At 34.8% G+C, this 12,627-nt stretch overlaps 1 protein-coding gene and 1 long non-coding RNA gene across 2 annotated transcripts in view; both read left to right on the top strand.

Moving 5' to 3' along the window:
- Positions 1-12,627, top strand: part of LOC133557340 (uncharacterized) — a 252,154-nt gene that overhangs the window by 210,848 nt on the left and 28,679 nt on the right. The window lies entirely within an intron of this gene.
- rnf157 (ring finger protein 157) overlaps positions 1-12,627 on the top strand; it is a 79,550-nt gene that overhangs the window by 38,244 nt on the left and 28,679 nt on the right. Inside the window, 4 exon segments of the mRNA XM_061907732.1 lie at positions 3,944-4,056; positions 4,122-4,351; positions 8,720-8,813; positions 8,884-8,992. Coding sequence (XP_061763716.1) covers positions 3,944-4,056; positions 4,122-4,351; positions 8,720-8,813; positions 8,884-8,992 — 546 coding nt within the window.

Here is a 12,627-nt window from a genome sequence, read left to right as displayed (position 1 = left end):
CCTATGTTAAAAAAAATGTGCATGCTAACATTAGCATGCTAGCATTTTAGCCTATTTTATGTGTTTAGACCGAAAAATCTTTTTGATATTTGGCGCCATCTTAGAAGTATGCTAACTTTCCGATGTTATCACGTTAATTTTAGCATGCTAACGTTTTACGCTAATATTTGAACAGATAATATTATTTGGAACCTAAGAAAACATCGATTTTGATACTCGGCGCCATTTTAGATGTACGTCAACCTATGTTAAAAAAATTAGCATGCTAACATTAGCATGCTAGCATTTTAGCCTATTTTATGTGTTCAGACTGAAAAATCTTTTGGATATTTGGCACCATCTATATTTGGCAGTATAGCTTGTTTGGTAGAGTGGCCGTGCCAGCAACTTGAGGGTTCCAGGTTCGATTCCCGCTTTCGCCATCCTAGTCACTGCCGTTGTGTCCTTGGGCAAGACACTTTACCCACCTGCTCCCAGTGCCACCCACACTGGTTTAAATGTAACTTAGATATTGGATATCACTATGTAAAGCGCTTTGAGTCACTAGAGCAAAGCGCTATATAAATATAATTCACTTCACTTCACTTCATCTTTGAAGTATGCTAACTTTCCTATGTTATCACGTTAATTTAAGCATGCTAACGTGATACGCTGATATTTGAACAAATAGTATTATTTGGAACCTAAAAAACATCGATTTTGATACTCGACGCCATCTTGGATGCAGGTCAACCTATGTTAAAAAAAATTAGCATGCTAACATTAGCATGCTAGAATTCTAGCCTATTTTATGCGTTTAGACCGAAAATCATTTTGATATTTTTCCCGCTATCTTAGAAGTATGCTAAATTTTCCCATGTTATCATGCTAACGCTTTACACTAGTATTTCAACTAATAATATTATTTGGAACCTGAAAGTCATCGATTATGATACTTGGCGCCATCTTAAATGTACGTCAACCTTTCCCATGTTAAAAAAAATTAGCATTTTAACATTAGCATGCTAACATTTTTGCCTATTTTATGCGTTTGGACTGAAAAATAATTTTGATATTCTTCCCGCTATCTTAGAAGTATGCTAAATTTTCCCATGTTGTCATGCTAACGTTTTACACTAGTATTTCAACTAATAATATTATTTGGAACCTGAAAATCATCGATTTTGATACTTGGCGCCATCTTTAATGTACGTCAACCTTTCCCATGTTAAAAAAATTAGCATTCTAATGTTTGCATGCTAGCATTTTAGCCTATTTTATGCATTTAGACTGAAAAATCATTGATTTTGATATTTACCGCCATCTTAGAAGCATGCAAAATCTTCCTATGTTAGCATGCTAATGTTTTACGCTAGTATTTTTACTAATGATATTAACTGGAACCTAAAATTCATAGATTTTGATACTTTCTGATTTTGTTTAGCTAACATTAGCATGCTATCATTTCATGCTAGCATTTTAGCTTACTTTATGCGTTCAAACCAAAAATCATCGATTTTGATACTTGGCGCCATCTTAGATGTATATTAACGTTTCCCATGTTATCATGCTAACATTTCATCCTAGCATTTTAGCTTACTTTATGCGTTCAAACCGAAAAAAATCATAGATTTTGATACTTGGCACCATCTTAGATGTATATTAACGTTTCCCATGTTATCGTGCTAACATTAGCATGCTAGCATTTTAGCTCATTTTATGAGTTCAGACCGAAAAATCATTGATTTTGATATTTGGCGCCATCTTAGAAGTATGCTAATGTTTCCTATGTTATCATGTTAACTTACGTCAACCTTTCTTATGTTAAAAATCTTAGCATACTAACATTAGCATGCTAGCATTTTAGCCTATTTTATGCGTTTAGACCGAAAAATAATTGATTTTGATATTTGGCGCCATCTTAGAAGTATGCTAATGTTTCCTATGTTATCATGTTAACATTATCATGTTAACTTTAGCATGCTAATGTTAGCACGCTAATGTTTTACGCTAGTATTTGAACTAATAATGTTAACTGGATCCTAAAAATCATCAGTATTTTAACTAATAATGTTAACTGGAACCTAAAAATCCTAGATTTTGATACTTGGTGCCATCTTAGATGTACATCAATCTTTCCTATGTTAAAAAATGTTGTATGCTAACTTTAGCATGCTAGCATTTTAGCTCATTTTATGAGTTTAGACCGAAAAATCATTGATTTTGATATTTGGCACCATCTTAGAAGAATGCTAATGTTTCCTATGTTATCATTTTAACTTACGTCAACCTTTCTTATGTCAATAATCTTAGCATACTAACATTAGCATGCTAGCATTTTAGCCTATTTTATGCGTTTAGACCGAAAAATAATTGATTTTGATATTTGGCGCCCTCTTAGAAGTATGCTAATGTTTCCTATGTTATCATGCTAACATTATCATGTTAACTTTAGCATGCTAATGTTAGCATGCTAACGTTTTACGCTAGTATTTGAACTAATAATGTTAACTGGATCCTAAAAATCCTACATTTTGACACTTGGCGCCATCTTAGATGTACGTCAACCTTTCCAATGTTAAAAAACTTAGCATACTAACATTACCATGCTAGCATGTTAGCTCATTTTATGAGTTTAGATCGAAAAATCATTGATTTTGATATTTGGCGCCATCTTAGAAGTATGCTAATGTTTCCTATGTTATCATGTTAACTTACGTCAACCTTTCTTAAGTTAAAAATCTAGGCATACTAACATTAGCATGCTAGCATTTTAGCTCATTTTTTGCGTTTAGACCGAAAAATCATTGATCTTGATATTTGGCGCCATCTTAAAAGTATGCTAAATGTTCCTTTGTTACCATGTCAACATTATCATGTTAATGTTAGCATGCTAATGTTAGCATGCTAACGTTTTACGCTAGTATTTTAACTAATAATGTTAACTGGAACCTAAAAATCCTAGATTTTGATACTTGGCGGCATCTTAAATGTACGTCAACCTTTCCTATGTTAAAAAATGTTGCATGCTAACATTAGCATGCTAGCATTTTAGCCTATTTTCTGCGTTTAGACCGAAAAGTCATTGATTTTGATATTTGGCACCATCTTAGAAGTATACTAATGTTTCCTATGTTATCATGTTAACTTACGTCAACTTTTCTTATGTTAAAAAACTTAACATACTAACATTAGCATGCTAGCATTTTAGCCTGTTTTATGCGTTTAGACCGAAAAATAATTGATTTTGATATTTGGCGCCATCTTAGAAGTATGCTAATGTTTCCTTTGTTATCATGTTAACTTTAGCATGCTAATGTTAGCACGCTAACGTTTTACGCTAGTATTTGAACTAATAATGTTAACTGGATCCTAAAAATCCTAGATTTTGACACTTGGCGCCATCTTAGATGTACGTCAACCTTTCCAATGTTAAAAATCTTGGCATACTAACATTAGCATGCTAGTATTTTAGCCCATTTTTTGCGTTTAGACCGAAAAATCATTGATCTTGATATTTGGCGCCATCTTAGAAGTATGCTTAATGTTCTTTTGTTATCATTTTAACATTATCATGTTAACGTTAGCATGCTAATGTTAGCACGCTAACGTTTTACGCTAGTATTTGAACTGATAATGTTAACTCTAACCTAAAAATCATAGATTTTGATATTTGGCGCCATCTTAGATGTACGTCAACCTTTCCTAAGTTAAAAAAATTAGCATGCTAACATTAGCATGCTAGCATTTTTGCCTATTTTATGCGTTTAGACCGAAAAATCATTGATTTTGATATTTGGCGCCATCTTAGAAGTATGCTAAATGTTCCTTTGTTGTCATGTTAACGTTAGCATGCTAATGTAAGCATGCTAATGTTTTACGCTAGTATTTTAACTAATAATGTTGCTAACTTTACTGGCATCAAAAACCCTCTCATTCGCTGTGGTTCGGTTGGTTCCCCTAGCCTTCAGAGCTCTTCTGCAGATCCGAGCCATGAGGAAGAAGCTCAGCCCCTTGACGCCGACCAACTTCAACCCCGTCATCACCTCCCAGACGTCGGACTCCGAGGAAAACTCGGTATGGCGACGCCGCCTCGACGCCGCGACCTTAAGTGGTGTTTGAAGTCTTTTTCTTCTTGGCAGGCGTCCGAGCACATCCCCCCGGGCTACGAGGCCGTGTCCCTGCTGGAGGCCCTCAACGGGCCCCTGGCCACCTCCTCCGTGGCTCCGCCGCTCCACTCCGGCCCCAGCCACGTGTCGGGGGCGTTGCCACCGTACAGCGGCGACGCCCACTCGGCGGCCGCCCGCTCCCTCTCCCCTCTGGACCACTCCAACTCTAGTCAGGGACTCAAACTCAAGAAGAGCGGCTCCAAGTAAGAACCGTTTTTAGTTCCGCTTAAAGCCCAAGTACAATCCCCAGCCATTTTGACAGATAATGAGGAACCACAGATCCCTTCCCCATCGACAGCATTGCTAATCATGCAGACTTTGATTACGTTGGGAATAATTATGATCCAGAACCTTATAGAATAGAATAGAATGGACTTTACTGTCATTATATTTGCATGTAACGAGATATATTATACATTATATTATATTTTGAGACTGAATATACTGAGGATGAGCAAAAAGGATGAGTGAAAAACGGATGCACCTTTCTTAATAAACATTATCATTATTATCAAGCTTTATTATTCGGACTAACATTAGCATGCTAACATTTCATGCTAGCATTTGAGCCTAAAATTGATAGATTTTGACACATTTTGCCATCGTAGAAGTACGCTAACTTTTCCACTGTTATTGGGGCTAATATTTCATGCTTGCGTTTTAGTTCCTTTTGATGATTACGCTAACTTCTCCACTGTTATTATGAGTATGCTAACTTTTCCACTATTAGGGCTAACATTAGCATGCTAGCATTTTAGCTCCTTTTGATGATTAAAACCTGAAATTCATAGATTTTGACACGTTTTGCCATTTAAAAAGTAGGCTAACTTTTCCACTGTTATTAGGGCTAACATTAGCATGCTAACATTTCATGCTAGCATTTGAGCTCCTTTTGATGATTAAAACCTAAAATTTATAGATTTTGACACGTTTTGCCATCGTAGAAGTACGCTAACTTTTCCACTGTTATTGGGGCTAACATTTCATGCTAGCATTTTAGTTCCTATTGATGATTACGTTAACTTCTCCACTGTTATTATGAGTACGCTAACTTTTCCACTATTAGGGCTTACATTAGCATTCTAGCATTTTAGCTCCTTTTAATGATTAAAACCTAAAATTCCTAGATTTTGACACTTTTTGCCATCTAAAAAGTAGGCTAACTTTTCCACTGTTATTAGGGCTAACATTATCATGCTAACCTTTCATGCTAGCATTTTATCACATTTTGATTATTAAAACCTAAAATTCATTGATTTTGCTACCTTTAACCATCTTAGAAGTACGCTAACTTTTCCACTGTTATTAGGGCAAAGATTAGCATGCTAACATTTCATGCTAGCATCTCAGCTCCTTTTAATGATTACAACCTAAAATTCCTAGATTTTGACACTTTTTGCCATCTTTGAAGTACGCTAACTTTTCCACTGTTATCAGGGCTAACATTAGCATGCTAACATTTCATGCTAGCATTTTAGCTCCTTTTGATGATTACGCTAACTTTTCCACTGTTATTATGAGTACGCTAACTTTTCCACTATTAGGGCTTACATTAGCATGCTAGCATTTTAGCTCCTTTTGATGATTAAAACCTGAAATTCATAGATTTTGACACGTTTTGCCATCTAAAAAGTAGGCTAACTTTTCCACTGTTATTAGGGCTAACATTAGCATGCTAACATTTCATGCGAGCATTTGAGCTCCTTTTGATGATTAAAACCTAAAATTCCTAGATTTTGACACTTTTTGCCATTTTAGAAGTAAGCTAACTTTTCCACTGTTATCAGGGCTAACTTTAGCATGCTAACATTTCATGCTAGCATTTTAGCTCCTTTTGATGATTACGCTAACTTCCGCTGTTATTATGAGTTCGCTGACTTTTCAGCTATTATAGGGCTAACATTAGCATGCTAACATTTCATGCGAGCATTTGAGCTCCTTTTGATGATTAAAACCTCAAATTTATAGATTTTGACGCGTTTTGCCATCGTAGAAGTACGCTAACTTTTCCACTGTTATTGGGGCTAACATTTCATGCTAGCGTTTTAGTTCCTTTTGATGATTACGCTAACTTCTCCACTGTTATTATGAGTATGCTAACTTTTCCACTATTAGGGCTAACATTAGCATGCTAGCCTTTTAGCTCCTTTTGATGATTAAAACCTGAAATTCATAGACTTTGACACGTTTTGCCATCTAAAAAGTAGGCTAACTTTTCCACTGTTATTAGGGCTAAGATTAGCATGCTAACATTTCATGCTAGCATCTCTGCTCCTTTTAATGAATAAAACCTCAAATTCATAGATTTCGACACGTTTTGCCATCGTAGAAGTACGCTAACTTTTCCACTGTTATTGGGGCTAACATTTCATGCTAGCATTTTAGTTCCTTTTGATGATTACGCTAACTTCTCCACTGTAATTATGAGTACGCTAACTTTTCCACTATTAGGGCTAACATTAGCATGCTAGCATTTTAGCTCCTTTTGATGATTAAAACCTGAAATTCATAGATTTTGACACATTTTGCCATCTTAGAAGTACGCTAACTTTTCCACTGTTATTAGGGCTAACATTAACCTGCTAACATTTCATGTTAGCATTTCATCTCCTTTTAATGATTAAAACCTAAAATTCATAGATTTTGACACGTTTTGCCATCTAAAAAGTAGGCTAACTTTTCCACTGTTATTAGGGCTAACATTAGCATGCTAACATTTCATGCTAGCATCTCAGCTCCTTTTAATGATTAAAACCTAAAATTCCTAGATTTTGACACTTTTTGCCATCTTAGAAGTACGCTAACTTTTCCACTGTTATCAGGGCTAACATTAGCATGCTAACATTTCATGCTAGCATTTTAGCTCCTTTTGATGATTACGCTAACTTTTCCACTGTTATTATGAGTACGCTAACTTTTCCACTATTAGGGCTTACATTAGCATGCTAGCATTTTAGCTCCTTTTGATGATTAAAACCTGAAATTCATAGATTTTGACACGTTTTGCCATCTAAAAAGTAGGCTAACTTTTCCAATGTTATTAGGGCTAACATTAGCATGCTAACATTCCATGCTAGCATTTCAGCTCCTTTTAATGATTAAAACCTAAAATTCATAGATTTTGACACGTTTTGCCATCTTAGAAGTACGCTAACTTTTCCACTGTTATTAGGGCTAACATTGGCATGCTAACATTTCATGCTAGCATCTCAGCTCCTTTTAATGATTAAAACCTAAAATTCCTAGATTTTGACACTTTTTGCCATCTTAGAAGTACGCTAACTTTTCCACTGTTATCAGGGCTAACATTAGCATGCTAACATTTCATGCTAGCACTTTAGCTCCTTTTGATGATTACGCTAACTTTTCCACTGTTATTATGAGTACGCTAACTTTTCCACTATTAGGGCTTACATTAGCATGCTAGCATTTTAGCTCCTTTTGATGATTAAAACCTGAAATTCATAGATTTTTACACATTTTACCATCTTAGAAGTAGGCTAACTTTTCCACTGTTATTAGGGCTAAGATTAGCATGCTAACATTTCATGCTAGCATCTCAGCTCCTTTTAATGAATAAAACCTCAAATTCATAGATTTTGACACGTTTTGCCATCTTAGAAGTACGCTTACTTTTCCACTGTTATTAGGGCTAACATTAGCATGCTAACATTTCATGCTAGCATTTTATCTCTTTTTAATGATTAAAACCTAAAATTCCTAGATTTTGACACTTTTTTGCCGTCTTAGAAGTACGCTAACTTTTCCACTGTTATCAGGGCTAACTTTAGCATGCTAACATTTCATGCTAGCCCTTTAGCTCCTTTTGATGATTACGCTAACTTTTCCACTGTTATTATGAGTATGCTGACTTTTCAACTATTATAGGGCTAACATTAGCATGCTAACATTAGCCTGCTAGCATTTTTAGCTCCTTTTGATGATTAAAAACCTAAAATTCATAGATTTTTGAGACTTTTCTCCATCTTACAAGTATGCAAACTGTTCCCCTTATAACCAGCAGTATAATTGTCAACTTTATCGTCAACTCTCCACATGTACAAGACATACAAGGAGTGGAAATGAAGTTTTCAGCACAAATCAAGGGCCGAACAGGATTCATTATTTAACCTTTTAAGGTTTGTTTACATGCTTTTTTTAAAATTTCTCTTTGATTTGTTCTTATTGGACCTTAATTAGAATGAAAACCAAGAATCATCTTTTGATATGATGTCCTTAGTCCATAAGTACACAAACATGTACATCATGTTTATTGACATGCTAATTCTTATTTTTACACCTTTTTTAATCCAAATTCCATTGTATGTTATACTCATTTGACACCACCAGATGGCAGTATAAGTGTCCACATAAGTGGCCATGAGACCCCAATTCAGTAGTGTACACAATTTTGGAAATAGAAGCTAAAAGGTGCTGTCCACACATGTGGACACTAAACCTTTAGAGGTTAAGTATAGATCCAATTGTTTTAGAACCGTATGAAAGGATGAGTTAAATTGGCCATGATACCAAGCCCATGATTAAAGAATCCTACATCATGCACACTTTAGGTCGCTTTCCCAGAATTCCTCAGTGCTTCCCGAGGAGGAGGATGAGAAGTCCTGCAGCGAACTGGAGGCCTGTCGCCACAAACTCGCCGCGGAGGTGAGTTTTTTTGGAAAGATTTTTTTTTTTTTTTGGCTGACCTAACAAGGCCTTGTCTCGTTTTTAAAAGTGCGGAGTCACTCCGGACAGCGAAAACCTGACGCTGTCGTCCTCCGGGGCCATCGACCATTCCCCTTGCACCGGAACTCCGCTGTCCTCCACTATCACGTCCCCTGAAGGTAACATTCACTTTTTTTTTTTTTTTTAATAGCGCTGCCTTCCCGCTAAAAGGTAATCCAAAACCCCTTGCCCTTAAAAAAATAGGCCCGTAAGGACCAGATGAGTCGCCCGCTGGCCTGTTCTAAAAATAGCTCAAATAGCAGCACTTACCAGTGAGCTGCCTCAATTTTTAAAATTGTTTTTATTTACTAGCAAGCTGGTCTCGCTTTGCTGGACATTTTTAATTCTAAGAGGGACAAAACTCAAATAGAATTTGAAAATCCAAGAAAATATTTTAAAGACTTGTTTAAATAAATTCATTTGTTTTTTTTACTTTGCTTCTTATAACTTTCAGAAAGACAATTTTAGAGAAAAAATACAACCTTAAAAAGGATTTTAGGATTTTTAAACACATTTACCTTTTAAATTCCTTCCTCTTCTTTCCTGACAATTTAAATCAGGGGTCACCAACCTTTTTGAAACCAAGAGCTACTTCTTGGGTACTGATTAATGTGAAGGGCTACCAGTTTGATACACACTTAAATAAATTGCCAGAAATAGCCAATTTGCTCAATTTACCTTTAATAAATAAATCTATATAAATATATAAAAATGGGTATTTCTGTCTGTCATTCCGTCAGACATTTTTTTTCCTTTTACGTAAAGTTTTTTGTAGAGAATAAATGATGAAAAAAACACTTAATTGAACGGTTTAAAAGAGGAGAAAACAGGAAAAAAATAAAAATTTAATTTTGAAACATAGTTTATCTTCAATTTTGACTCTTTTAAAAGTCAAAATTCAGCCGAAAAAAATGAAGAGAAAAACTAGCTAATTCGAATCTTTTTGAAAAAAAAAATATATATATTTATGGAACATCATTAGTAATTTTTCCTGATTAAGATTAATTTTAGAATTTTGATGACATGTTTTAAATAGGTTAAAATCCAATCTGCACTTTGTTAGAATATATAACAAATTGGACCAAGCTATATTTCTAACAAAGACAAATCATTATTTCTTCTAGATTTTCCGGAACAAAGTTTTTTCAAATAAATTCAAAAGACTTTGAAATAAGATATAAATTTGATTCTACAGATTTTCTAGATTTGCCAGAATATTTTTTTTGAATTTTAATCATAATAAGTCTGAAGAAATATTTCAAAAATATTCTTTGTCGAAAAAACAGAAGCTAAAATGAAGAATTAAATTAAAATGTATTTATTATTCTTTACAATAAAGAAAAAATACTTGAACATTGATTTAAATTGTCAGGGAAGAAGAGGAAGGAATTTAAAAGGTAAAAAGGTATATGTGTTTAAAAATCCTAAAATCATTTTTAAGGTTGTATTTTTTCTCTAAAATTTCTGAAAGTTATAAGAAGCAAAGTAAAAAAATAAATGAATTTATTTAAACAAGTGAAGACCAAGTCTTTAAAATATTTTCTTGGATTTTCCAATTCTATTTGAGTTTTGTCTCTCTTAGAATTAAAAATGTCGAGCAAAGCGAGACCAGCTTGTTAGTAAATAAATAGAATTTAAAAAAAAATAGAGGCAGCTCACTGGTAAGTGCTGCTATTTGAGCTATTTTTAGAACAGGCCAGCGGGCGACTCATCTGGTCCTTACGGGCACCGCGTAATTATTTTTTTTTTATTGTAAAGAATAATAAATACATTTTAATTTAATTCTTCATTTTAGCTTCTGTTTTTTTCGACAAAGAATATTTGTGAAATATTTCTTTAAACTTATTATGATTAAAATTCCAAAATAATTATTCTGGCAAATCTAGAAAATCTGTAGAATCAAATTTAAATCTTATTTCAAAGTCTTTTAAATTTCTTTTAAAATTTTTGTTCTGGAAAATCTAGAAGAAATAATGATTTGTCTTTGTTAGAAATATAGCTTGGTCCAATTTGTTATATATTCTAACAAAGTGCAGATTGGATTTTAACCTATTTAAAACATGTCATCAAAATTCTAAAATTAATCTCAATCAGGAAAAATTACTAATGATGTTCTATAAATTTTTTTTTTTTAAATTTTTCAAAAAGATTCAAATTAGCTAGTTTTTCTCTTGTTTTTGTCGGTTGAATTTAGTATTTTAAAGAGTCGAAATTGAAGATAAACAATATTTCAAAATTTAATTTTAATTTTTTTCATGTTTTCTCCTCTTTTAAACCGTTCAATTAAGTGTTTTTTTCATCATTTATTCTCTACAAAAAACCTTCCGTAAAAAGAAAAAAAATGTACGACGGAATGATGGACAGAAATACCCATTTTTTTATATATATATAGATTTATTTATTAAAAGTAAATTGAGAAAATTGGTTATTTCTGGCCATTTATTTAAGCGTGTATCAAACTGGTAGCCCTTTTGCATTAATCAGTACCCAAGAAGTAGCTCTTGCTTTCAAAAAGGTTGGTGACCCCTGTACCATGGACAGTAACATAGCGACTACCGGATCTGTGGGAATCGAACGTGTTCCGGTGTCTCATTACGGCGTCGATCACCTTGTATGGATTGTCTCTAAAATTGCAGACAAAATGCGGGAAAGCGAAGGCCTCGGTGTGGCTTACGCAGCATTCTCACATGAATAAATTATTAAGCTGGCGCCGACTCAGCGTTTTTTAAAGTCGGCGCTACTGGATGGAATGGAAAAGTTGCAGGCAAGATGTTGTTTGTGGCTATAAATAAAAACGGAATACAAATCCTTTTCAACGTATATTCCATTGAATAGACTGCAAAGACAAGATATTTAACGTTCCCACTGAGAAACTTATTTTTTATTGCAAATAATCATTAACTTTGAATTTAATGGCAGCAACACATTGCAAAAAAGTTGTCACAGATGCATTTTTACCACTGTGTTACATGGCCTTTCCTTTTAACAACACTCATTAAACGTTTGGGAACTGAGGAGACACATTTTTGAAGCTTTTCAGATGGAATTCTTTCCCATTCTTGCTTGATTTACAGCTTAAGTTGTTCAACAGTATTTTAGACTTCATAATGCGTCACACATTTTCAATTTGGAGACAGGTCTGGACTACAGGCAGGCCAGTCTAGTACCCGCACTCTTTTACTATGAAGCCACGCTGTTGTAACACGTGGCTTGGCAACGTCTTGCTGAAATAAGCAGGGGCGTCCATGATAACGTTGCTTAGATGGCAACATATGTTGCTCCAAAACCTGTATGTACCTTTCAGCATTAATGGTGCCTTCACAGGTGTGTGAGTTACCCACACCTTGGGCACTAATACACCCCCATACCATCACAGATGCTGGCTTTTCAACTTTGCGCCTATAACACTCCGGATGGTTCTTTTCCTCTTAGTCCACAGTTTTCCAAAAAATATTTTGAATGTTGACTTGTCAGACCACGGAACGCTTTTCCGCTTTGCATCAGTCCATCTTAGATGAGGTCGGGCCCAGCGAAGCCGGCGGCGTTTCTGGGTGTTGTTGATAAATGGCGTTCGCTTTGCATGGTGGGGTTTTACCTGGCACTTACAGATGCAGCGACCAACTGTAGTTACTGACAGTGAGTTTCTGAAGCGTTCCTGAGCCCATGTGGTGATATCCTTTACACACTAATGTCGGTTTTTGATGTAGTACCGCCTGAGGGATCAATTTCTCCGGATTCTCTGAACCTTTTGATG

The sequence above is a fragment of the Nerophis ophidion genome, linkage group LG08 (assembly GCF_033978795.1).
Source record: "Nerophis ophidion isolate RoL-2023_Sa linkage group LG08, RoL_Noph_v1.0, whole genome shotgun sequence".
NCBI classification, from domain to species: Eukaryota; Metazoa; Chordata; class Actinopteri; order Syngnathiformes; family Syngnathidae; genus Nerophis; species Nerophis ophidion.
The sequence above is the reverse complement of the archived record's forward strand: the minus strand, read 5'-3'. Positions and strand labels throughout refer to the sequence as shown.